This window comes from Equus asinus, chromosome 27 (genome assembly GCF_041296235.1).
Source record: "Equus asinus isolate D_3611 breed Donkey chromosome 27, EquAss-T2T_v2, whole genome shotgun sequence".
In the NCBI taxonomy this organism is placed as follows: domain Eukaryota; kingdom Metazoa; phylum Chordata; class Mammalia; order Perissodactyla; family Equidae; genus Equus; species Equus asinus.
In genome coordinates this window covers 33,382,561-33,410,328 of record NC_091816.1, presented here as the reverse complement: position 1 = coordinate 33,410,328, position 27,768 = coordinate 33,382,561, and the positions used below count along the sequence as shown (strand labels likewise).

At 38.5% G+C, this 27,768-nt stretch overlaps 1 protein-coding gene across 13 annotated transcripts in view; it reads left to right on the top strand.

Moving 5' to 3' along the window:
- The window catches only part of MCPH1 (microcephalin 1), a 235,481-nt gene that overhangs the window by 62,864 nt on the left and 144,849 nt on the right, over positions 1–27,768 (top strand). For 7 of the 13 annotated variants that reach the window (XM_070499951.1, XM_070499961.1, XM_070499949.1 and 4 more), the window contains 2 exons: positions 21,875–21,912; positions 24,775–24,949. In XM_070499951.1, the coding sequence (XP_070356052.1) occupies positions 21,875–21,912; positions 24,775–24,949 (213 nt within the window). The remainder of the gene's footprint in view (positions 1–21,874; positions 21,913–24,774; positions 24,950–27,768) is intronic. The other 6 variants (XM_070499953.1, XM_070499962.1, XM_014857434.3 and 3 more) reach the window with 1 other exon arrangement.

Sequence of the window (27,768 nt, the reverse complement as noted above, 5' to 3'; positions counted from 1 at the left end):
TTTTAAAAAGTACTTCTTTCTTTTCTAGAATACTGAGATGTTCTGGACTCCTATTTACTTTTCTCTCCGGGTCCCATTTCTCTATGGAACCTTATTCTGTCAGTGGAGAATGGGTCATATAAAAACAAGATCTGGCACTCAGTGTCTGTCATAGTCTGTTCGAGCTGCTGTAACAGAATTCTGTCGACTGAGTGGCTTATAAACACAGACTTTTATTGCTCACAGTCCTGGTGGCTGGAAGTCCCAGATCAAGGCCTGGCAGATCCGGTGTCTGGTGAGGGCCTACTTCCTGGTTCATAGATAGCTGTCTTCTCACTGTGTCCTCGCCTGGTGGCGGGGTGGAGGGACCTCTCCAGGGTCTTATTTATAAGGGCACTTATCCTGTTAATGAAGGCTTCACTCTCATGACCTAATTACCTCCCAAAGACCCCACCTCCTAATACCATGACCTTGGGGTTTAGGTTTCGGTATATGAATTTTGGGGGACACAGATGTTCAGTGTATAGCAGTGTCCTTGTTGCTCTTACAGCTTCATTGCATCCAGTCCCTTTCCACATTCAGAGCCAGTGCGAGTTTTAGTTTTAGATATTAAGTTTGCTAGATAAAACATCTTAATAAGTGAGGCGATATACGTGTACTTTTTTAAACAATTTGGATATTGATGAATAACTTGGATGTATGTTTTCTCTATGCTTGATTTTTTTACTACAAAAATTAATCTTTATTCAATATATGAGTATCCAAAACTGATACTGATGCTTTACTGATCACTATTATTGTGTTACTTGACAACATTTAGAAAGGTATTATATTTTTTAGAAAAAGCAACCTGTATATTTACAGCCTCTGCAATTCTCCTAATGAATTTAAATAAATTTTACATAAGGAAAAAAAGTATAAGGAAGGACAATTAAGTTACAAAAAGGTTAATATAAGAAAGCTAAAGATTTTAGCCTCAATTTTTGGCACTGAACCCAGCTTTAGAGCACAGAATTTATCATCAAATTAAAAAGGAGGTATCAGCAATATAAAGGATACATATAGTGAGCTTCTTACTTAAAAAAACTGGGGTCTATAGATTGAGTTTTTCTGGAGACATTTTAAATGATTTAGCTGCCAGGGATCTAGAAAATAGAATATCCTCAGAAAGTGATTTGAAGACGTTTCCAGAATTTTATCTTTTCTCATGTTTGATTTGCTCTTTTTTTATTTTCACTATGGTCAAAATGCATATAAATATATGATTCCAGTAGTGTCCATGTACTAGGTGGGCTTATATCAGTAGTGGACAAAATCAATAATCTTGGCAAATGTATGGTTTATCACCTTATTTCCATTCCTTTTATGGAAAAGTGGTTTCACTGTTTACCTATGAAATGGTACCTAAACCCAAAACATTTCAAAGAATGTTTTATTTTTAAAATGTTTCTTTTTTATCACTAATAAAACAAGTACATTTGTTTAATTTGACTTACCTTTGATCTTACTAAAACAATATCAACTAGACTATTTCCCAGATATTCGTATTTTCTCTCTGTCTCCCCCTTTCCCCTCACTACTTTAGAACTTCCAGAAAATGCTTTTGCTTCAATTAAATGAATTGTTTCTCACTGGTTAGTGGATTGTTTCACATGATTACCTTTCAGTGTTTGCTTTGATCACGTCTTGGTGCCACAGAACTGTATTTGGACAAGGGCTTTCCCTTTTAAGGAACAGAGCCCTACATTGAACAACAATGTTAAAAACATAAAAGAGTTATTTTTCTTCTTCCTATAATAGATACCTCGAAATGCTTAAATATATGAGAAGATGTGAGCAGAGTAAGAGTGGGACAGTTAGATTTTATATTAGTGCATTGCAGATAATAAGATAAAGGTTTCTACTTTTCTTGAGACTGTCCATATTACACAATTTTATTATACTTTTTTCATTTCTGAGATCTTTGGAAATGAGTTTGGCACACTCCACTTCAATGACCAGGGTTCGCAGGTTTGGATCCTGGGTGGGGACTGACACCACTCATCAGCCATGCTGTGGTGGCAACCCACGTACAAAGTGGAGGAAGATTGGCATAGATATTAGCTCAGGGTGAATCTTCCTTGGCCAAAAAAAAAAAAAAAAAAATTAGGAAAAGCCCTTTTTCCCTCTGTAAACTCACACCATTCCCAAGTGATTTGTCTTATTCTTTCTCTAAAGTCTCTTTACAAAGGAGACTGCTACAGTGTGAGATCACAGCTCTTTTTTAAACTGTGCTGCCAATTTCTGGACTTCTTGTGTTAAAGAGAAACAAAAGATATACATTGCTAATTGCGTAATCCTCCATATGTTACCAAAATAAACAGCTCTTGGAGACTCAACATGTTCAAAAGCTTGAACTTTTCTCTTGCTTCCCAGATATTCATGTTCATTCTCTCTCTTTCCACTCACACGCTGTCACCCTCCTGTGGTCCCATTGTCCATCAAGGTAGAAACCTGGGAGCCGCCTTGAAGGCTCCCTCACCCGCCACGTCCAGGTTTATTTATCCCCCTCCTCATTGTCTTCAATCCAGTGCCTTCTTTTCATCTTCCTTGCCGTGGCTTTGGTGCTGACCTCCTGTCTTATCCAGGCTGTTTTTTTGCAATAGTTTATCATTTTATCTTTCACCTTACCTCCAATCTTGCCACAGTTCTTCCCAAAACTTATCCTTTAAAGGAAGTTTTTGGAACAGTCTACTAAGTGATAGCTTGGTGAATCCGTACAAACTACTCTCAGATTCCCAAAGGAGTCGCTTTCTTTCATGTATATTTCCTGGTGTATTTATTCGCCCCATCTGGGATATCCCATCCTACTCTATGTGCCAAACTTCTTTCCTCCTTAAAGCCTTAGCTTGGTCACTTTTTTCTTTAAGGTCCTCCTGACCACTTCCTCCTCTTCAGGCAGATAGGTTTCATTCCTTTGTATTTTCAACTATGTGCATATCTGATGGTCGCTATAATGTGATTGGATTGTAATTTTTTATCAAAATGCTTATCGCTCTTTTGAAGGCAGGAATACCTGGTGTCTGGTTTTGTGGTTGACATATTGTTCTGGCTCACTTAGTGTTTAATGACTAAATGAAGATTTAGTGTCTGACAATATTCTTTCTTAGGGATTGGATAATCCTATTTCTGTTACTCATTTAAGGATTTCCTCATCTTTTCATCACTTTTTATTCAAAACTGACCAAAGAGGATACTCTCAAAATTTGGAATTAAAACACTTCAGGAAAAGTTCTGATGAGACCATTGCTTCTTGGGTATTTACAGCCTTTATCAAAACTCTGTTCCTAGGCGTTTAAAACAAATGCGTAGTTGATATGAAAGACAAAATGTACTGGGTGATTAAGGAGATGATTTTACTCAGACTGTTCTAAGTTAGAAATCACTTCTTAATGAGGAGTGCTCAGAGGAAAGGAGAAGGCCTGGGGTTTCATAGAGTCAGGTAAACAAGGTGTCATTAGGGAGTCTTTGGGAACCAAGAGTGAAGATGAAGATAGTCTTATCCAAGTCATTGGAGGCAGAAAGATGGTGATGGGTCTTTTCTTGGAATATTGGAGAGCAAGGTGGTCCTTTGGGGTTAGCCTTTTCTTCAAACACAAAGGATGGGGGATTTCTAACCAGCGCTATTTTCCAGGAGCACAAGGCTCAGGTTCCATGTTGTCAGTGCCACCTTTTGTTCAAATTGAATATAATTCCTCACTGAACAACTCAGAGGCAGCATAAACCTTTTGAGTGAGATGAAACAGAGTCTAAGAAATAGTATCTTGAGGACTCCTGCTGGCCTTGGTTCCATCTATTGAGAAGTGATGGCTAAGGTCAGTTGTTTTAGGGTCCTGGAAATCAGACACCTTACAAGAAGGATTCCTAAAGTGAAAAGGAGCAATATAAATTAATATAGATGTTGTATTATAGTAAAGAGTCAGAAGTTGAACCCTGAGGGGGACCAGTCCAGTGGACCCCAGACTTGGTGGAAGAGCATTTCTCAGTTATGCAGCACAGCTCATCGAGTGTCTTGAGGCTCTTGAGCTAGGTTGTCGGTAGGTGTGGTTACCTCTTGTACAAAGGCATGCGTGACCATTGTGCCAAACCTTCTCATGGTCTAGACAGCAGCCTGTCCAGACAGAATCCTGCCTATGCATGGTCACATTGTCGTGCTTCAGTGCTCAGGGCTCCTTCAGATCTTGGGGAGAAGGACCAACTTCAAGGTAACTGGAGTCCAGATAGGGATCTGGACAGTCAGGTGCTGGTTCTTGGTGATGCCCAGTCAAGTGGGGAAAATTGGAGAAATTAGTTTGGAGGATTGTAGGCAGATGTTAAAGGAAACCAGAAGTATTTAAAATTTGGTAAGGACTGACAATTTGAGCAAGGTAACAGGACTTGGGCCAATATGCATGCAGGGATTGAAACTGGTTTTCCAAAGGGGAAAAGGAAGTCAAGTAAATCTGTTAGAGTTTTTACATCTGTCAGTTCCCTGTAATGTACACAGAGGTGCAAAATAAGTCAGACAGTGAACATGGCTAGAATCTGATATCCTGGAATGGTGTATTATAAACAATGCATAGTTTCCCATAGAAACACACATTTTTTTCTATAATCCCTCCCCCAGTAATCAAAGAAAGATTATTTATGGTCACAAAATAAGGCTGGTCTTATTAGATGTATTTACTTAGGTGCAGCAAGAATGTTAATCTGCCATGTAGGCCTTAACTTTGATTTGTGAGAAGTTTTCGTAAGGAATCTTACATTGCACATTTAAAAGCCTCTTGAGGCTAAGAAGCCGAGCCAAAGCTTGCTGTCAGATTTCACCTGCAGTACCTACAAATTTGGGTGAATTCCTTTCTTCTGAGGTCCCTAGCATATCCTACAGTTCTTGGGCCTGCTGCAAAGTGACCGTCCTTACTCATCTGTAAATCTGAGAACCATGTAAGCCAGGTAGCAGACTCATTTTCTCAAGAGGCCTTTGCAAGCACTCGTGCCATAAAGTCAACCTTAGTTCCTTAAAAGTGTCTGGTCATTTCTGACTAAATAAGCATCGTTCTCAAATATGACCTTCCAGGCAAGGCCGTGGTTGCATAATCAATGTGTTCAATTATTTCCTAGTAACAAGAAAGGCAGATTCTTTTTGAACCTATGCAGGTAATTATTTTGCCCTGAAAATAAGAACACTCACTAAGAGTTTCCAAATTCTGGAGGGGGCAGGCAGGGAGAATAAGATATCATTTCTAAATGTTTCCTTTCTGTTCACAAAAGCTTAGTCTACTAAATTGTTGTAAGATCTAAGCAGCATAAGAAGAGCAAGGGCTTCCTTATATCCAGGAAATAGAACATTAAAACATCAACAGTATTCCAGACAAAAGCCACAGTCGTCCCTCAGTAGTTCATTTAGGCCTATGTAGTTAACTCTTGTTCTGCTCGATCTTGGGATAGAAATCTCAGGAACCCTCCTGTTGCTTGACTAGAGGTCTGGAAATCCTGAGTCAATCACCTGTTGGGGTCTCAACAGTGTTTAAATGATGCCATCAGAAGATTATGCCCAAGTATTTGACATAGTCCCTTTCCATGGGTCTCTAAAAGGGTCTTGCTTTGTTGAAGACAAATCAACTCTGGCCTATAGGTGATTGCAAGTGCTGATAAAGAAGCATCAGAGCAAAACAAGGATCTGTAATGAAGAAAAATTTTAAATGACTGTGGTTAACTTACTAATTGTAGTTTTCAAAAGTAAAATGTCTGATGAGAGTTCAATACAAAAATAATGCAACTGACAAGGAAAGGTGGTTGTAGTATGCAAGATAAAGTCAATCCAAAAAGAAATTTTTTTGTGTGTGAGGAAGATTGGCACTGAGCTAGCGTCTGTTGCCTATCTTCCTCTTTTTTTTCCCTCCCCAAAGCCACAGCACACAGTTGTATATCCTAGTTGTAGATCATTCTGGTCCTATGTGAGATGCTTCCTCAGCATGGCTTGATGAGCAGTGTGTAGGTCCACACCCAGGATCCAAACCAGTGAAACCCTGGGCCACCAAAGTGGAGCACACGAACTCAACCGCTCGGTCATGGGATTCTTTAGACAGAACATCTATTAAGATGACGATTAACCCTATTTTCAAAGAAAAGTGGACATTACATCTAATTATAAAAATGGCAGAATGAGAACCGGCCCTGATGGTCCTGTGGTAGAAGTTCAGCACACTCTACTTTGGCGGGCCAGGTTCGGTTCCTGGGTGTGGACCACACCACTAGCCTGTCCGTAGCCATGCTGTGGTGGCGGCTCACATAGAAGAACTAGAAGCACTTACAACTAGAATATACAACTATGTACTGGGGCTTTGGGGAGAAAAAAAGAGAGAGGAAGTTTGGCAACAGATGTTAGCTCAGGGTGAATCTTTCCCAGCAAAAAACAAAACAGCAATCCCATCTGAGGAAAAAAAGTGGCAGAATGTAATCTTTGCAGAAAAAAAATCTTCAGATATAACAATGTAATCTCAAGATGTAATGTACCATGGATATGCTAATCATGTAGTTAGAATAGACGAAGAATAGATGAAGAATATCAAGGAAAGAGATTCAGTTCGTCTAGAGTAGAACCTAAACTTATGTATATTAGTAACATTCTATTCACAGAGATTTGACCTAAGGAAAGCTAAGCATCATTTCCCGTTTGACAGCTCTTCCTGTACAACTCAACAGTAGTAACATATCACACAGACCTGATTATTTCTAGTACCTCTCTTTTTTTTGAGGAAGATTAGCTCTGAGCTAACTACTGCCAATCCTCCTCTTTTTGCTGAGGAAGACTGGCCCTGAGCTAACATCCATGCCCATCTTCCTCTGCTTTGTACATGGGACGCCTACCACAGCATGGCTTTTGCCAAGTGGTGCCATGTCTGCACCTGGGATCCGAACCAGCAAATCCTGGGCCGCTCAGAAGGGGAGCGTGCACACTTAACTGCTGTGCCACTGGACTGGCCCCAATAAAATGTTTTTCAAATAAACGTGGAGATTTTAAAGCATCTCACTAGGGCCTGCATGGTGGTGTAGTGGTTCGGTTTTTGGGCTCTGCTTTGGTGGCCCAGGTTCACAGATTTGGATCCCGGGTGTGAACCTACACACCGCTCATCAAGCCATGCTGTGATGGTATCCCACATACAAAAAAATATGGGAGGAAGATTGGCACAGATGTTAGCTCAGGGCCAATTTTCCTCACACACACACACACACACATAAAGCGTCTTGTCAGCTTTTTCATAAATGATTAGATTTCTTAAATACTCAAAGATGTAATAAGGACAACATAAACCATAGAAAGTTATTCTGGTAAAACACAGAATCTTTGTTATCTAAGCCAGTTACACAAAAATAAATAAATAAAAGAGTAACCCTTTACCTTTTAGATGAAGGCTGTGAACAGTAAACCAAGGAAACAAGCCCATCATATGGAGCAGACTTTGATAAGATTTTTGCATATTTCGTAGATTTTCAAATTCAGATGTTATAAATCAAGACAAGTAAAGTTCATTACACATTTTGTCTTTTCCTGGGCCCCTTTCATGTTCTGGAACAAACCAACACTTGACTTTAAGACTGATCTCGAGCTCCACAAGGTCAGATCTAATTTTGTAGCATTAAGAAGATGTTGTTAACATGCAATTCTTTATGCTTGCTATCTCCAAATGAATCTATATGGATAGTTAAAACCCATAAAGAAAGCTGTCTGGGGTCCTCAATAAGCTGGAAGTGTGCAGGGGGTTCCAAAACCAAAAACCTACCCCTTCAGGATAGAACCATTGTTGTTATTGAAAAAATGTAAGTATTTATACAGTTGTATTTCTGTGAAAGTATTTTTTAGTTATAAACCCCATATTAATCTTAACTTTTAACTAGGGTAACTAACTTCTGATTCATAGAGAAAACTAGGGGGTGGATAAATGTGCGGTGTCACATACCAGCATTTATACATGTGTCATTGTCCCTGTAGCATGCAACAATAAAAAGCAAAAGCATATAAACTTAAAATTACGCCCAGTAATCAGAATTTCTGTATTCTGTCTAACTTAGCAATGATCTAGGTATCAAGTGAATATCCATTAATTAACTCAATTTAGCATTAGGTCGAAGTTTTAAATTCTTAAAATATTTTGGAAATTATCTTCAAGATCTCATAATATAAAACACAATTGCCATTAAAATTTGTCAGAATAATGATTCACTATGGTTAAACACAAATTTACATTTTTCATAATCTTAAACATTAAGTGGAAGTAATGCTCACTTATTCAATCAGTAAACTTGTATAAGTTTAGAAAGGTCATGTGCAAGAAGAATAAAAATATATACTTTTATTATACTTAAAGCTGATAGAGAAGAGACAGCTTTTTTTAATAAACCAAAAATCTTCAGCTAGTCTCATTTGCCAAAGATTTACCTAAATATGTGAATTGAATTTTTTAAAACAGTTGAGTTTCTATAAGAATACTTTTTTTTTAGCACTGTTAAAATATTATTGGGCAATTTTCTTAATTTCTGAGAATTTTAGAAATATTCACTTTCAAAGTACTTGTTTCTAAGCCAATGACAGTAGAGCTTCTTTAAGAGATTTTATAATGTCATTTGGTAACACCATCTCATGATGCTTAGCTCAGGATGGGCGGTAACGGCCTTTTTGAATTACAGGCAGATAAACATACAACCAGATAACACTGAGCTTATAATTTCAATTTTGAAATTTCACTCATGGCTCAAGCATAATGACAAAATACAAAATTCAGTCCAGGTATCTACTTCTTGATGGCATGAAATTCTTAATAATTTCGAGCTCAAAGTAGAAAAATAATGAGAAAAAGCTGATAAGCCAGATTCTGTCGTCTTTCACCCAATAAAGGTAGGATCTCTATAAACCATCAACCCATTTACCAAGATCACCCAGTGGTCAGACCATGAAACCAAAAGAAACTGGCTCCAGAAATCAAGCGAATACACAAAAGGAATCAAAATCAGATTCTTACCCTGGTATCAATGGACAAGAGTGGAACACAGATCAGGAGCTGGACTCTACTGGGCCCCTGGATCACCACTCAGGGATGGTGCTGAAAGTGCTCCTAGAGCCCTGGTTACCTGGTGAAGAAACAGGGCCAATTCCATCTGAGTCAGGGCATTAAAACTGTGAAAACCAAAAGGCACAAGATGATTAAGATGATTCTGTTCAGTCTGTTGTAATAGGGAGGATGTTCATGAATGAGGAATGTCTCCAAGAAGAGGAAGGTAACTTGGGTTTTACAGAGGCAGGTAAACAAGGGAACCATTAGCAAGTCTTATGGGAATCATGACGAGGATGGAGATGGTCTTCTGTGAGTCACTGAGAAGAGTGGTAGTGGGTCTTACCTTGGAACATGAGAGAGCAGCACGGTCCCTTTGATTATGCTTTTCTCAAATGTAAAAGGGTGGGGATATTTCTTAGCCAGTGCTCTATGTTCTGGAGCACAGGGCTCAGCTAGAGTTCAACTTTGTCATGAAGAATCAACTTTTAGTAGAATGTGAATTCATCTTATAGGACAGGTAAATCCAGGCCTTGCTTGTAAAGGACTGTTTAATTTTCAACACTGAATGTGGCTGATTCTAATAAAGGTTAGCTAGTCTTTTTTGTCTTGTCCAACAGTGGTAAGCAAGGTTTACTGATTCTCCTTACATTTGTATACTGTGAATATCACCTAACCCATAGATTTTGTGGGGCAAGGGCTGTTGGAGGAGTAAAGTTACCATGATTAAAGGGAATAAAGTCACCAAACTTTCTCCCCATTTTTATTACCATCAGTGAAGTGTGACCCATAGCAAAGGTTACATAGATAAATGACTAAGTTAAGAAATGGCTTGTATTCTTGTGAAATTACATACCGTGAAGGTTACAAAAGTACTAGCATTAATATTTACTTTCAACAGAAATATTAATGGTGTAGCACTCTGGGAGTAATTCATTCTCTCATTTCTTAGATGAGACACAGGAGATAAGGAAAGGCCAAGTGGCCTGTCAAACATGAACTCACTAACAAATGAGCTGCAAAGAGATTTCCTGAGTTACAGGCTTGTTCTGGGTCTACCAGCAGCTGAGTGTATTTCTTGTACTTCATATATTCTTTTTATATAACCGATTGTTATGAGATAATTTGTGGATCAAAAATAGTGACAGCATCCTCAGAGGATGAGAAGCACGCTGACATTTGTACATAGAAATATATTCAACTCAACAGAACATGCTAAATGCTAACTACACTTGAAGTGCTATAAGGAATAAAGCTATTAGTCTACGGTCATGTTAGTGGTAACAACTTGAGTTGTTTTGAATTAGTTGTCATATGCCTTGCCAATTAAAAAAATATGTACCTGAATAATGTTTTTAAAATTTTATGGTAAAAATTTTCAAACAGAAAAAAGTGAAAAAAATTGTACACTGAACACCCATATACTCGTATCTCATTAAAGATACATTTTTTAGAAGACTTCGATCATGACTTTCTTACTAATATAAAATGAGTATTATTTAACTCATTAATTAGTGAAGGAAACAGAAGGAGAACCCAAGGAGTATATCCACTGCCAGACCATTGGGAAGGCTGGAATGCCTTTGCTTTGTAGCACAGAACTGGCTTCTTTGACACTAGGAGGAAAGTCAGCTGAATGTCCACTAGGCAGATGGAGCGTGTCTATGGACAAGAGTTACTTATATTATCGTCTTCTACAATTGACAGAGTTGTAAATAGCTCAAAGAGGGTGAAAAGCACAACGCCCATAAGATCAGGGTAGATAACCCTGAAGGGGTGAGTCGTTAAACAATTCATAGTTTCCTGTTAAAGTCACCCAGTAATCTTTTGTTCCATTTAAAAGTATGTTTCTCAGTGTTTCCCTACAATGTCCCTCCCTTATGATCAAAATAATCTCAAAGAAAGATTATTCTTGGTTACAAAATAAAGCTATCTTACTAGTTATTACCTGAGTATTTATATAGGGGCAGCAAGAGTGTTTGTAGGCTTCTGAAGGATGCTTTGTAAAATCTAAAGCCATGTGGTATTGAATAGTTACAAAATTAGCTTCTGTCTGAATGTCTTCATGAGTGATTTCAGGTTGGACTTTTGGAACACTCCATTACTTGCTATCTTAAGGCTAAGAAACCAAGCCCAACAGCTGTCCTCCAAATTTCACCTGCAGTACGCATAAATTTGGGTGGATTTTTCTTCTTGAGGTCCTCAAAATATCCTAAGTGTCTTAGTCTTTCAGGAAGTGACCTTCCACAGCATCTGTGAGGCTGGGACTCTAAACCAGGTACCAGGCCAGATTTCTGAGAGACTTTGTAGGCGTTAGCAAAGAAGCTAATTGTACTTGATTAAATGAACATCATTCTCAAATAAGACATTCTAAGCAAGGCCTGGTTGCATGACTGATTTTTCCGATTTTATCTTGGTAAGACAGAGAACACATTCTAAAACTATAGAAATAACTATATTGCCATGAAAAGTAAATGCACTTAGTGAAAGTTTCTGAATTTTGAGGCAATCATTGAGAATCAGATATCATTTTAAAATGTTTTATTTCAATTTACAAAAGCAGTATTTACTATATTCTTCTGAATTACAGATAACTTAAGGAGAAAGGGCTTATGTATACATTCATAAAATAGAACATTAAACCATATCGACCATATTCCAAGTTCACAAGCACTCCCAATAGCCCTCATTCATTCATTTAGTCGTGTGTAGTTAGTTCTTGTTCTGCAGGAGCTTGAGGTAGCAGTCTCAAAGCTGTCTGCTTGTCAACCACACAGAGGGCTGGGCATCCTGACTCGCCCTGAGGCTCCGGTCTGAAAGTTGTCTAAATGATTCCATTAGAAGCCTGTACTTAATAATTTATTCTTTGAAGCCTCAGTAGTTTGGATTACTCGGTACCTTCCTTTTCCATGGGTTTTGAGAAGTGCTGTGTTGAGGTCACAAACACCTGTAGCTGATTGCAAAGCCACTCAGCAAGCTTCAGAGGAAAACATAAGTATCTGTGGTTGATTAATTACTCATAATTTTCAAATGTGAAAGGGCTGATGTGAGTTCATGACAAGAGTAATGCAACTGACAAAGAGATCTGGTTGTTTTTGTGGCAAGCAAAACAAAATAATAAAATGATTACCAAAAAAAATGCAAAATTTCTTTAAGGTTGACAATTAAACCTATTTTCAAATAAGTCAGTAAACATTACTTCTTATTTATAAAAATAAAAAGATTTATTTATAAAAGATCAACATAATTTTTGTAGACAAATCTTGAGATATAGCATAATATTCCTGAGACACAGTAAATAAACTAAGAACATGTCAGAATGTCTATAAAATGATTCATAAGACTGGATTAGGTCCTGGACATCTATATTTTAATAAAAATCCATAGATAAGTGTGATGAGCATCCCCAGTTGAAAGCCATTGACCTAGCAGATGCTGGATTTAAATGATAGAAGCAAGATCCTTACCAAGTTACCATTTTAAATAATAACTGAAATTATAACACTGTATTGTTGTCTAATAGCAGCACAGTACGACTGGAACACACTAAGCAGAAGAACTCTCAAGAGAATGTTAGAGAAGCGTTTTGACCAGTGTTCTCCCTGAAAGCAAAAACATGTTATGGACAACACAGGCAATAACCAACCTGAAGGATTTTCCATAAAGCGTATGATTTCTGAAATATTTATAACATTTTACCTATTAGATTTGCAACGAGACAGGCTGAGTGGCCCTTCTGATTTCACAGTTCTTCCCGCGGAACTTTACAGTAGTGACATATCTAACCTAATTATCCTAGCACCTTTCTTTTATAAGTGAAAAATAAAAGTATCATTGTGATTTCCAGGGGTCCTTTAAGAAATCTCAAAGATAGTTTTAGATGTAAACAATATCCTTAAAGTTTTATTTTTTTTATATTTAAGATCCAGTTTGGAGAAGGCAAAAATCAAAAAAGTTATCAGGGGAGATTTGTACCGTTCATTAAGACAGGATCACATGCACTGAGCAACAGTGCCAGGTAACTTATTTAATCAAGGTGACGATGAAACATTTAAACATAAGCATACACTGTAACCTAAGTGAGCTACCTCTGTTTCCTTAAACAATCGAGGCATGGTGTAGGCAACATAAAGAGAGACACTTGTTCTGTTTTACACAGTCTTTGCTGTCTAAGCAGATCATACACAAAGTTAAGGCTAACCTTACATATTGTAGGCAAAGGCATTATCGGTAAACCATAAAAACAAGCCCATCAGTGTTGAGCACACCTTGGCTAAAATTTTAACGCCTTTCGTGGCTTTCTTTAAACTCAAGTATTAAAAACTAAAGTAAATTAAGTCAACTTTCCAAGTTTCGCTCTTAGTATGCCTTTTCTTATGCTGGGACAGACTAACACTTTCCTTAAGGATGGAGCCCGGAGCGGCCATGTGGTCACAACAAATTTAATAGTAACACTCAGATGTTATTTCGGTTAACATGAAATGTGTTCTTCATTGCTGTCTTCAAGTGCATCAATAAATATTTTTAGTTTTTCAGTTTCCTTGATGGTAAATATTGATAGCCGTAATCCACTTAAACAAAAGCTCCTTGGGTTCTTCAATAAGTTCCAATAGTGTGAAGCAGTCTAGAGACCGTAAAAGTGAAAATCACTGCTTTAAGACAAAATTGCTCTTTTTTTTGATAGACAAAGGCATATGCACAGTTGTATTCCTTTGTCATTATTTCTCTTAAGTGTAGTCTAAACCATTCATATTAATTATATATTTTAGCCAAAGTTACTAAATTCTATTTCACAGAAAACTGGGGAGGATAATTGAGAGATGTCCTTCACAGGCAGGCGTTTTAGCAGACCAGAAAGGCTTAACATTACATCTTTCTACCCCTGTGTCTCTTTTACTCCCTTTTAAAGTTGCAAAAATAAAACACATTCATTGACATGATCCAAAGGCATAGCTTCTCTATAACATATAAAAATAAGCAAAAATACATAAAATTAGAATTATACTTAGTATGGTAATCAGTGTTTCAGTATTCTATCTTATAAATTAGAATTACCCCAAAATTTTTAATTAACTAAATTTAATATAGGACCAAAGTTTATATTACTTAATGTTAAAAGAGAATCTGAAGCATATTAAAATTTTGAAAAGTTTATTTGATCAAAAATTGACTTGAATCTGGCAGCACCAAACCAGAAATGGTTAGCATCATCCTACTGACAGGAGCTGGGGAAAGACTTGTATAGAGATGTGGAGGCAAAGCAAGGGAATTATTTGAGTGGCTATAGCTTGAGCAGTTGCCTTATTTGGGAAAGCCTCGTTGGCTGTTTGTGGTTGATTGTCCTTAGGTTTTGATTTCTTGACCTTGAGGTATTTACAGGCTCAAGATTTGGTCTGCTATGTAGGCTGCTAAGGGTTTAGAGTCACCTCAGTCTGGTGGCCTCCTTGTTTAATTGGTTTAACACTAAAGATCCTAGAAACTGTCTTCACACTGGTGTACTGTAAAACACAATTAGTATCAGTACAAAAAGTTTGTTAGAGAAATGATTCTGTTTGATTTGTCACAATTTACATTTTTTATAATCTTAAACATTATATAGGAGTAATCTTATTTTATTGGATCAGCAAACTTATTTAAGTTTAGGAAAAATAAACCCAAGTAGAATAAAATGTATGTTTGTATTATACTTAGCATGTATAATTAAGATACGACATAGTTGTTTTCATTAAACCAAAATTATTAAAGTAGTCTTAATTTCCAAACATATTAACTATTTGAATTTAAATTCTTAAAACCTTTCTGAATTGGTTATAATTTCAGCCACTGGACAAGAATAAATGCAGAAATACCAAAATCAATCTAGATTTCAAAGAGCTGTTCTCCTTCCTGGTGGGTGTGAAAATCTTAATTGATTTTTGCTCAAAATGGTCAAATAAGCAAGCAAGAAAAAAAAGACTAATCAACCAGGTCCTCTGTTGTCTCTTACCCAAAGGAGAATTGATCTCTATTATCCCTTAGTTAATTTATATAGAACAGCAAGTGATCAGATCACAAAACCAAATTCCCAAGCGCTTCTTCCACTAATGGAGAATAATTTATCCATTAATGAAACAAAACAAAACGTAAACTAATAGGGAGGAATATTAAAATTAGAGAAACAAAGAGTCAGCAAAGTTCTGTTGCCACTTGGCATTCATCTCCGGGAGCCAGTAGAAGGTGTGCCTGTGGAGTATACTCCTCAGGTGATGAAGATTACCTACCTCTGTCAGATGAATCTATTGGCATCTCAATGGAAGACTTCCAAAAGTGTTAAAAGATGCCTTTTTTATAACTTTTACTAATAGAAAATGAATATGCCTTAAAGATTTTATTTAACTCATTAATTAATGATAAGACCAGAATGCTGCTTTGGCCTGTTCAAAGGAGAATCCACAGAGCAGACCCATTGATGGACCGTTGGGAGTGCCGAAATGGCTTTGCTAATACATACAAAGCTGGTTTTTTCCCCAGTGGGAGAAAGAAGTCAATTGAACCTCCACTGGACAGATTTTGCATTTCTATAGACAAGAATTATTTGCATTACTGTCAATTTTCTATAACTAAGAGAGTTGTAAAATAGCTCAAGGACAATGCAAAACATAAACCCCATAGAAGCAGATGACTCTGAAGGGTATGTGTGCTGAACAATGCATAGGTTTCCCTTGAAGGCACCCAGTAATCTTTTGTTCTATTTAAAACTATTTCACAATTTTGCCCTCTAGCCTTGATTCTACGAGTAACTCTTTCTTATATTTGCTTTATCATATATCTATCCATTTCTCCATCCATCAACCTTCTTATTTTGTTATTCATTACTAAATTAGTTGCAGATATCAATGCATGTCCTATTTTAAGGAGCTGTCCTGATTAATCAAGAGAATTATATTAGATATATTTTCCAATTCCCAATTTATAAGATCAGATAAGTAGATATGCTTACTCTTAATAATAAGATTGCTCTTGGGGCTGGCCTGGTGGTGCAGTGGTTAAGTTGGCACGTTCTGCTTCGGTGGCCTAGGGTTCACTGGTTCAGATCCTGGGTGCGGACATGGCACCCCTTGGCAAGCCATGCTGTGGTAGGCGTCCCACATATAAAGTGGAGGAAGATGGGCACGGATGTTAGCTCAGGGCTAATCTTTCTCAAAATAATAATAATAAGATTGCTCTTTTCATTGCTGTATTTCAGGCTAGGATCCTTTGTCACACCAGCCTGAACATGGCCTATCTATCTTGGCACTCATTAACACCATACTCTAGGGGAAGCTTGTCTCTCTTAGTTTCCATAGCTGGACCGTGTAAATGAACCTTTAGTCTTCTAGATTTGTCATCTGACATCTGCATGTCAGAGGGATATGGAAGTGTGATAGTCTTTTTTTTTTGGATTGTTTTCTTGCTTTCGGTATACTTTTCCTTTTTATTTAGACTTGCATTTTGGGTTTTGAATTTCCTTATAAAAACAGTTCCTCTTCCTCAGCCTGCGATGAGAGTTACTATCAAGCCTCTGGTTGACTTAACTGGCCAAGCCTTCCTTCACTCAGATCTGAGAGGGATCCTGTCCATGGCTCTCTTTTCTTCAGTGATATGAACAGATAAGATATTGATAGAATAGGTTAATAGATTATATGAAAAAAAAAAAATATATATATATATGAAGTATATGTGTGTGTATACTTGTTTCCCGTTTTGCATTTATCCAATTATAATAAATGTTTAACAAATATTGTGTTGATTGCTTATTGTCTGCCAGGGACTGTTCTGGGTATTGTGGGAAAAGTAGAAAAGCAAACAGAAGTTCCTGCCCTCATGGAGTCTATATTCAATTTGTAAATGAGGGACAGAGATAGACAATAAATAAGAAAAGTAAATAAAGTAGACGGTGTGGTGAATGCTAAGAAAAAACCTAAGAGAAGGGACTAGTGATAGGCTGTGTTGGGGTAGGGCTGCAGTGTTAGCCGTGTGGCCTGGAGACAGCCGCCCTGAAGGCGACTCTTGAGTAAAGACCTAAAGGAGGTAAGAGAGTGAGCCTGTGGAATTCTGAGGAAGGAACATTCTGGGGAGAAGAAGCGGCAAATGCAGAGACCCTGGGCTGAGAGTATGCTTGCCGTGTTCAAGGAAAAGTGTGGCTGAAGCAGTGTGGGTGAAAGGGAGACCAGTAGGAGGGGAGGTCAGGAAAGGAAAGGGGCATCTTGTACAAGGCCTTTCACTCAGAGTGAGATGTGGAGCTGTTAGAGCCTTGGAGAGTAGGAGTGACATAGTCTAACTTGTGTTTTAATGGTTTGGCTCTGGCTCTGTGTTGAGCGTTGATTGAAGTCTCGAGGATTTTAGCAGGGAAACCATTGAAGGGGCTTTGACAGAAATCCTTGTGAGATGGTGGGATGCTGGGAGTGAAGTTGATGAGAGCGGTCAGGTTCTAGGTACATCTGGAAGGTTGAGTTGATAGGGGTGTTGATGGATTAGACATGGGGTATGAGAAAAAAGTAGAGTCCAAAATGATGAAAATGCTTTTGACCTGAGCAAGAATGGAATTGCCATTCACAAGTGAAGCTGTGGAAGGAGTAGGTTTTGGAGAGAAGATCAATAGTTTAATTGTTTTCTTTCATTTTGATAAAATATATATAACATAAAATTTGCCATTTTGACTATTTTTTAGGGTATAATTCAGTGGCAGCACCCAGTGTTATATATCCCTCGCCATTATCTATTTCCACTTCCAACTAAAACTCTGTACCCGTTAGGCAGTAACTCCCCATTCCCCAACCCACCCTAACACCTGGTAACCTCTAATCTACTTTCTTTTTCTATGAATTTACCTGTTCTAGGTATTTCATATAAGTGGAACCATGCAATATTTGTCCTTTCACATCTGGCTTATTTTACTTAGCATAATGTTTTCAAGTGTCATCCGTGTTGTAGTATGTGACAACTTCAATACTTTTTATGGCTGAATAATAATATTCCATTGTATGTGTAGACCAAGTTTTTTCTATCCATTTACCTATTGATGGATGCTCAGGTTGTTTCCGCTTTTTGGCTATTGTGAATAATGATGTTATGAAAATTCTCGTACAAGTATCTTAGCCCCTGTTTTCAATTCTTTTTGGTATATAACTAGGAATAAATTTACTGATTATATGGTAATTCTGTGTTTAACTTTTTGAGGAACCACCAAACTGTTTTCCACAATGGCTGCACCATTCTGTATTCCAGCCAGCAGTGTATGAGCCTTCCAACTTCTCCATATCCTCATCAACATTTATTATTTTTCATGTTTTTGATTATAGCTAACCTACTACATATGAAGTGGTATCTCACTGAGGCTTTGTTTTGAATTTCTCTAATGTCTAGTTATATAGAGCTTTTCATGTGCTTATTAGCCATTTGCTTATCTTCTTTGGAGAAATGTCTATTCAAGTTATTTGCCCACTTTTAAAGTGGGTTGTTTCTTCTTTTTTTGTTGAGCCGTAGGAGTTCTTTATATATTTTGGGTATAAAACCCTTATCAGATGTATGATGGCAAATATTTTCTCCCATTCTATGAGCTACCTTTTCACTCTCTTCATAGTGTTCTTTGATGCATAAAAGTTTTTGCTTTTGATGAAGTCCAATTTATTTGTTTTTTATTTCTTGCCTGTACTTTTGGTGCCATATTTAAGGAACCATTAGCAAATCCAGTGTCATGAAGATTTTCCCCTGTGTTTTCTTCTAAGAGTTTTATAGCTTTAGCTGTTAAATTTAGGTCTTTGATGCATTTTTAGTTAATTTTTGCATATGCTATAATGTAAAGATACAACTTCATTCTTTTTGGTGTGGGTATCTAGTCCTCCCAGCACGAATGGTCTTGGCGCCTTGTAAAAATTAGATCGACCACAGATGACAGGGTTTATTTCTGGGCTTTCAGCTCTCTATTTAGATTTATCCTTCTGCCAGGGCCATGCCGTTTTGATTATAGTAGTTTTGTAGTAAGTTTTAAGATCAGGAAGTGGGAGACCTCCAACTTTATGGTTCTGTGTCAAGAGTGTTTTGGCTATTAGGGTTCCCTTGGAATTCCGTGTGAATTTTAAGATAGGTTTTTCTGTTTCTGCAGAAAGCGCGTGGGACTTGATAGGGAGTGCCTTGAGCCTGCTTTGAACAGTGCTGTTGCCTTCACACCATCAAGCCCTGCGGTGGGGGCACTGCGTGCCTTCCCGTTTCTTTAGGTCTTCTTTAATTTCTTTCACCAATGTTTTCAAAATTTTCAGTGTACAAGTCTTGTGTCTCCTTTGTTAATTTTATTCCTAAGTATTGTATTGTTTTTGATACTATTGTAAATGAAATTTTCTTCATTTCCTTTTCTGATTGTTCATCGTTAATGTATAGAAATACAACTGATTTTTATGCACTGATTTTGTATCCCGCAACTTTGCTGAATTCGTTTATTAGTTCTGACAGTTTTTCTGGATTCCTTTGGGCGTCCTGCTCATGAGCTCAACTCATTTGTGAATAGAGATAGTTTTACTTCTTCCCTTCCAATTTGGATGTCTTTTGTTTCTTTTCTTGCCTAATTGCCTGACTAGAACAGTATTTTAGCTTTGGACATGTCAAATTTGAGATCCTTTTAGACTTCCAAATGGAGATATCAAGTAAGCAGTCGAATATTTGAGTCTGGATGTCAGGAAGTAGGTTTACGCTAGAGATACGAAATTGGGAATTGTCAGCATGTGGCTGGTATGTAAACCACAAGGCCATGTGAGAGACCACCTCGAAAGTGCATATAGGTAAAGAAGAGAAATTGTCTGAGGGTGACGTCCTGGAAAAGAACCCAGCATTGTAGAAGTCAAGAGAATTTCCTTTTCCCGTTCCCCTTCATCCCTTGGTCCTAGACTACGGGTACTTCCCGTAGATGAAACCCTACCGGCTTCTTTTGGATGGTTCCACCGAAGAAAGTGGATGCCATGGAATGGGCTTCTGTTGGATTTTACTGGGGGCTGGCCACGTCACTGGGCCTGTCATTCAAGGATGACACTGAAGAGGAGGATTAGGTTTCAGCCAGAATCTTACCCGATGCTTAGAGACTCCTACATAAAGGCCTTGTCTCCAGATCCAACCCAGGTTGCTGTGCTGCAATTGTTCCACTTGTGTCCAAAACAGAGGACAGCTAATAAAGAATGTTCCTGAAGGATAAAAGTCAGGGCAGAGGTCATCTGTTAGTGGCTCCCCTGCCACTCTCTGAGTTCTTCAGGTTTTTTTTTTTTGAGGAAGATTAGCCCTGAGCTAACATCTGCTGTGAATCTTCCTCTTCTTGCTGAGGTAGACTGGCCCTGAGCTAACATTCGTGCCCATCTTCTTCTACTTTATATGTGGGATGTCTACCACAGCATAGCTTGCCAAGCAGTGCCATGTCCTCACCTTGGATCCAAACGGGTGAACCCCAGGCTGCCAGAGCGGAACATGTGCACTTAACTGCTGCGCCACTGGGCCGGCCCCTTTGTTTTGTTTTTTGGGGGGTGTTTAATATGCTTTTTGGTGAGGAATATTGGCCCTGAGCTAACATCTGTTGCCAATTTTCGTCTTTTTTTTTTTTCTCCCCAAAGCCCCAGTACTCAGCTGTATATCCTAGTTGTAGGTCATGCCAGTTCTTCTATGTGGAACACCACCACAGCATGGCTTGATGAGCGGTGTGTAGGTCTGCGCCCAGCTTCCAAACTGTTGAAGCCCAGGCCACCAAAACAGAGGACGCAAACTTAAGCACTCAGCCACGGGGCCAGCCTCCTGAGTTCTTCTTTTGAACATCTTTTTGGTTTATATTATCTCTTCATTCTCCTTCCTCTGCTTTCCCCAAGTACACCCATACGGTACACAAGTCCCTTCAGCTCCATCCTGTGTGTCCACCTGGGGTCCTTGGGATGCCTTTTTTTCCTCCTTCTCATTTGTCCACGAGGACCATTCAAGACACGAGTAAGTGTGGCGTGCTTAGTTCATGGTTATACTAAGCAATTGGTTGCATTTGAAGCATATCGTAAGACTTGCAAAAGTATGTGAATAATGTGCATTTGCTTTTGTTTTTGAAAAAATTATAAATACACTCCCATAGAGACAACATTTGGCTGAATATATAACAAATTATTAAGCAATAGTTATTTTTGGCTGGTGGAATTACAGGGGAGTTTATATTTCTAATTATGTATGTCCAAAGCATTTAAGTTTTTTTGCCATCAGTGTGCATTTGTTATATAAGTAAAAAAATTTTAAAACTTTTATTTAAAAAAATTTACAGTTCCAGTTAAAAGGAGATGCCAACACATACATAAGCAGTCCCATTATCTGTGCTTCCCTGTGCAAGGGATTAAAGAATTTGCTTGACCCGTACAACAGAGGCACAAGCGTTATCACGTACATATGTCTGAGACAAGAACATAGTTGCCTAGAAGCCTTGGGAAAAATGGTTCTTAAGCCTTCAAAAAGATGCCTTTCTTACCCTTTCCTTCCTCGGAAGTCCATAAACAGGTTGGCACGTTTGGAGTTCCGCCAGCTTAACTAGTGAAACAGACTTCTGGAGGGAAACACTGTTTTGCTCTTCTGCTTCATGTCCTGTATTATTTTGGACTCGTTTAGGGATAGTATCTGAGTTTCTATCTCTTGGGCTGTTTTTTTTCCAGAAATACAAAGTTTTTTTTCTTTGATATATGCTTACGTGTTTACTTTTAAGTGATGTAACTTTTCAAAAAAAGTATTAAAGTTTATTTCTGTGGGAAAAAAATATTTTTTATATTTTTGACTGTTTTTTGTTCCTTCTCTTTTGAAATCTCTAGCCAACAAGAACATTAGTCATGACAAGCATGCCATCTGAGTAAGTACTCCTTGTTTTGATAACTTTCTGCTCAATATAAAATTTTAGGCTTTTCTTTCGTGTACTGTGATGCTGTGCTTTTGGGCAGCTCATAGATTTGTACTGTATCGCTGTTACTCTATATAATTAATATTGGAGTTAGAAGATCATTGGAAATAAAAAAAGATGGTTAAAAGACTGAACAGGTTAGCCCTGCAGGCTTTCTGTGTTGTGTAGACAGCATTAAGAGGGCTTAGGGATTTTCTGGTCCTCTTGCTTGCTTCATACCTGATGGCTCCGTGTGTCCACCACCCCCACTGGCTGAATGTTCACTAAGCGGAGCGTCGCTGGCTGAAACATTCCCCTCAAAGGTCTCAAAGAAACACGGGTGGAAAGCTGTCTACAACTGTATTAAACCAAGCGTCTACACATTTGGTGGAAGAGTTAATAGCTTGCTGGCATGCTCTTATCATCTTCCTTAAACATTTAACACAATAAAGTACATCCAACAAAAACACAGCACTATATTTTTTGTAACAGATTTTTGAATTCCTGTTTAGAGGGGAAAACCGTCTTTTTTCTATCAATCATAGGTTTTAAGGATTTAAGACGTTCATCAAACCATTGGGATATTTCAGTGAAAAATAGGCCCCTAAAAGAGTGCACGTTTAGAACACTTTCTGTAGCAGGATCCTTTTCCTACCCATGGCATGAAGTTAAAAGGACTGATAATTCAAACACCATCATTAACTAGTGAAAAAAAGCACACTCACGATTTGCGTTAATGTCCTATGAAATATATTGGACATTCGAAATACTCTTAATACAGAAATGAATAATCGATAGGCATATAACATTTTTAAAAGTCTATATTTTTGCTCCAAATAAAAAAACATGAATAACTATTATTTTCTCACTCAAAGATTTGAAAATCAAACTTTTCATTTAGGCCACATTCTCTTTTTATTCTTTTTCCGCACATATACTTCTTGTCTGAAGTTACTAAGACCTAGACTTTCTGATGCTGTGTTGATTAGCCATGTCCTGAAAAGACACTTGTTGTTTATTAGCAAATCCAACAAATAGCTGGCAGCTGCCAGACTTGTAATGAGGAAAATCATAAATGCAGCGAAATGAAGGGTTCTGGAGAGCATTTGGCTTAGAGGTTTTCACTTCTTTTTGCTTTTGTTTTCTTTGCCTTTCCCCTCCCAACTTTAATATTCTCCCACAATTCCAATAAGCACAGATCCTCTAGTTGAAGTGGTAATGGGATGGGGCCCAGGTCTTGACCCATTCGTCTTCTCTACCCTAGGTGTCTCTAGGAATTTAAAATTGTGATGTAGTTCAAGCCTTTCGTTTTATGAGGCTTGTGACTGACAAACCCAAGTTCACTGGAGATCCATGTGGCATAAAGTGGAAGGGAGATTATTGGAGGCAGTCTGTGTAAGCATGGACAAGAGCGGCCTTTTTCCCTTTGTAATGCAATTTCTGGAGAGGAGAGAATGTCTGTCTTTCTTTTTTTTTTAGTAAGGAAGATTGGCCCTGAGCTAACATCTGTGCTAATCTTCCTCTCTTCTGCATGTGGGATGCTACCACAGCGTGGCTTAATGAGCAGTGTGTACGTCTGCGCCCGGGATCCGAACCCTCAAATCTGGGGCTGCTGAAGCAGAGTGCACAAATTTAACTACTATGCCACCAGACTAGCCCCAAGAATTTTATTTCTTAACACGCTGTGTATTGTAGCTTAGAAAGCCCTACATACCCTTTGTATTTCACTGGGGAGTTCCAAAATTTGCTGGGAGAGAGGGAAAAGCAAGGTACAGAACTAAAGGGCTTAGAAAGGTGATCTTAAAAGGAAGAGAGGAAGGATGGAGAGTTATTTGGTGAGGAAGTTGGATAGGAAGAATATTTTAACAAAAAAGAAAGGTACTTAAGGCATTAATGAAATGACAGACCAGAAGATAAGCCATGATGAGCTATGTGAAAATAAGGAGCCTCTGCTCTAAGATTTGATCTGATGGTTTAATTAAAAAGGACTTTTTTCCCAGCTTAGTAGAAAAACTGTGTTTGACTCCCAATAAATGTTTTATTTTCAAAATAAAATAAGTGAATGAGAAGCTTTGTACTCACCATGTACAAATTGGTTAAAATAAACATAAGAAGCAAATAATTGGGGCTGGTCCAGCGGCGTAGTGGTTTAGTTCACAAGCTCTGCTTGAGTGGCCCAGGGTTCATGGGTTTGGATCTGGGGCGTAGACCTAAACACTACTCATCAAGCTATGCTGTGGCAGCATCCCACATGCAAAACAGAGGAATATTGGCACAGATGTTAGCTCAGTGACAAACTTCCTCAAGCAAAAAGAGGAAGATTGTCAACAGATGTTAGCTCAGGGCCAATCTTCTTCACCAAAAAAAAAGTAAATAGTTGCTGTGGTGGGCAGAGCACTAAGCTGGTCTCAGGAGGTCTTGTTTCTGGTGCTGACTGCAGTCCTACCCACAGGGTCTGGGGAAGCCAATCTTCTTCACCAAAAAAAAAGTAAATAGTTGCTATGGTGGGCAGAGCACTAAGCTGGTCTCAGGAGGTCTTGTTTCTGGTGCTGACTGCAGTCCTACCCACAGGGTCTGGGGAAGCCATTTACAGCCTTGGGACCACAGTTCTCTCGGCCATTAAAATTGACAGTTGGAGTTTACAGCTAAAGTTTTTTTACTTCCCCAAATTTCAAGTCATTGACTGTAAAGAAATTAAGACATGAACACCATAGCTGAAATCAGCGTAGAATTTTAGCTTTCTAGTTTTTGAGTTTTTTATTCAATGTAATCAGCTCAATATTCATGTGCAGAAAACATATTCATTTTGTTGATTTTTTTCTTCCTATTTAATAGAAAGCAGAACATCATCATCCAGGTTCTGAACAAATTGAAGGGCTTTTCCTTTGCCCCGGAAGTGTGTGAAACGACCACTCACGTGCTCGTGGGGAAGCCTGTGCGCACGCTGAATGTGCTGCTGGGAATCGCACGCGGCTGCTGGATTCTCTCTTACGAATGGGTGAGCAGTGACGTAAGCACAATGTGTGTCTCAGTTACGTATTCTAAGACAGAAGGCATTTTGATAGATTTGGTCCTCCGAGGTGGGGACCCTAGGTTCATGCCGATGCACATCCTTGTCAGTTTGCACACTTTCCTGTGAGCGGTGAATGCTGTTCTGTCCTCGAACTCTTCTCCCTCTGGCTCATCAGCCTTCAGCCACTGCTGATCCCTCAGGCACAGGAGTCCCGTGGTGAGGACGGAGAGCAGGAGAAGGAGCCGCCTTCCAGATAAAGACCTCTCGGCCCCTGGCAGAAGCAGGGTCAGAGCAGACTTGGAATGAAAACACAGAATGCATGTTCTCACAGTCCAGTGCACTTTCTTCTGTGTTTGACCAAGAAATAGTGTGACCTATGTTAGCGATGGTTTAAAAAGCCAAAAGAATTCAGCGATTGTTTTTACAGATGGATTTACTTAGGATGAAACATGTTCATTTAATCCCATTGGATATGTTTTATCTTACCCATATCTATCTGTAACATTACTTGCCCTTATTTCTGTGCATTAAAGGTAGTTTTTTTGGGGAAAAAAACATCATTTTCATTATTCGTAAAAATTTAATTTGTTTGTTGTTCTTTCTATTTTTACTTCAATTGTCAACCGGTGTTCACCCTGAAACATTGCTGTCTGATGAGAGTGGCGTCATTTGTTACTTGTGTTAGTTTGTGTCTGCTAAGTATCCACCTTCCTTCCTCCTCCCACTAAGAATGTATTATATTAATACCGTGTTAATTTAAACCAGTGGAATTATAATTTGCAAGCAAACTACAGATGTGTTTTTAAGAACCACTGTGGTCTTTCCCGTGTCATAATTTAGCCCTGAAGCTCCCTGATACAAGAGGTTTAAGACATTAGTGCTTAAAGTCATGAAGTGGAAAAGGTAGAAATTCCCTAACAAAGTAGTATTTGCATTGGTGGCAGTTGGGGAGTACTTTACCTAATTATCTATTGGTACTAATCCACATTGATTTGTATGAAATATCACTTATAACTCTAGCTTCCACGAATGACTACCCTGTTTTCTTGTACAATGTACAATGTCTCTGTATCTTCATCAGTCAGCTCTTCCTTCCCTCGTGTCTCAGAGGAAAAAATGTTCTTTATCTGTCACGAAGATACACATCTGTACTTGATTCTGTATCCAACCTATTCTTCTGGGACTTTGAGCAGACCAGAGAGGTCAGACATGAGACTCAGCATTCGCTGCCGCCCTTTGTAAGGACCGACTCCCTGGATGCCTCCATGTGTTTGCTCAGTGTACTGCCAGTATTCGCCCACTAATCGTGTGTAGAAACAGAACCGGAGGCAAATTTAGCTCACAGTCACTGTATGTGGGAGTCACCATTATCTGTGAGAAAGGCAGGAAGTAAAACCTGTCATTTAACAACCTTCTGGTGCTCAGACAGCACTGCCCACCTGGGCCTTCTGCCTGGAGGGAGGAACCTGGGCCATTCAGTCACATAAGTGAATGAATGATGTACAAGTGCAATAAGGCAAGAAAACGACATACAAGGCATTTAGGTTGGAGAGGAAGAAATGAAACTATCTCTGTTCGTAGACATGATTGTCCATGCAGGTAATCACAAGAAATCTACAAAAAGCTCCTAGAACTAATAAGTGAGTTCGGCAAATTGTCAGCCTACAAGGATACAACATGGAAATATTTAAGTATAAATCTAGCATAAAAATAGGTGCAGGATCTGTAGGCTGAAAACTACAAAACACTGATTTAAAAAAATCGAAGAACTAAATAAATGGAGAGACATACTGTGTTCATGAGTTGGAAGACTCCATGTGGTTAAAATGTCACTCCTCCCCAAAATGACCTGTAGATTTCACACATCACCAATCAAAATCTCAGGATGATTCTTTGAAGATATGGGCAAGCTGATTCTAAAATGTATGTATAGGGAAAAAGGAACTAGCATAACTAAAACCGTTTTGAAAAAGAAGCGCAAGGTTGGAGGACTAACACTGCCTGATTTTAAGGCGTCCTTTGAAGCTGCGGTAATCAAGACAACGTGGTATCAGTGGAAGGACAGACATAATGGAACGGAACGGACAGTCCAGAAATAGAGCCGCACAGATATGGCCCACTGGTTTTCACAAAGCTGCAGAGGCAATTCAGCAGAGAAAGGTCAGTCTTTCCGACAAACGGTGCTGGAGCAATTGGACATCTATGTGCAAAAAAAATGAACCTACCTCACCCTGCATACAGAAACTACCTCAAAACGGATCAGAGACTAACAGGCACAATGACAAAACTCTTAAAGGTAAACATAGGAGAAGAGTCTTCATGCCTTGGTTTAGGTAGAGTTCTTAGATACAACACCAAAAGCATGATGTGTAAGAGAAAAAAATTAATAAATTAGACATTATCAAAATTGAGAATTTTTACTCTGTGAAGAACATTATAAAGAGACCAGGAGAAAATATTTGCAAATCTCATCTGACAAAGAACTTACATCCAAAAATAAGAAAACAAACAACCCAAACAAAAATTGGCAAAAAAAAAAAAAATTTGAACACTTTATCAAAGATATACAGATGGCAAATAAGTACATGAAAACCTGCTCAACGTCAATTAAAACCATAATGAGACACCACTGCGTAGCTAGCAGAACGGCTAAACTATGAAATACGTTGACAGTCCTCTAGCAGGGATGCAGAGCATCTGGATTCTCACACACTGCTGGTGGGAATGGAGACGGTCCAACCACCCTGAGAAACAGCTTGGCAGTTTCACATGAAGTTAAATGTACACTTGCCGTCTCACCCAGCAACCCCGGTCCT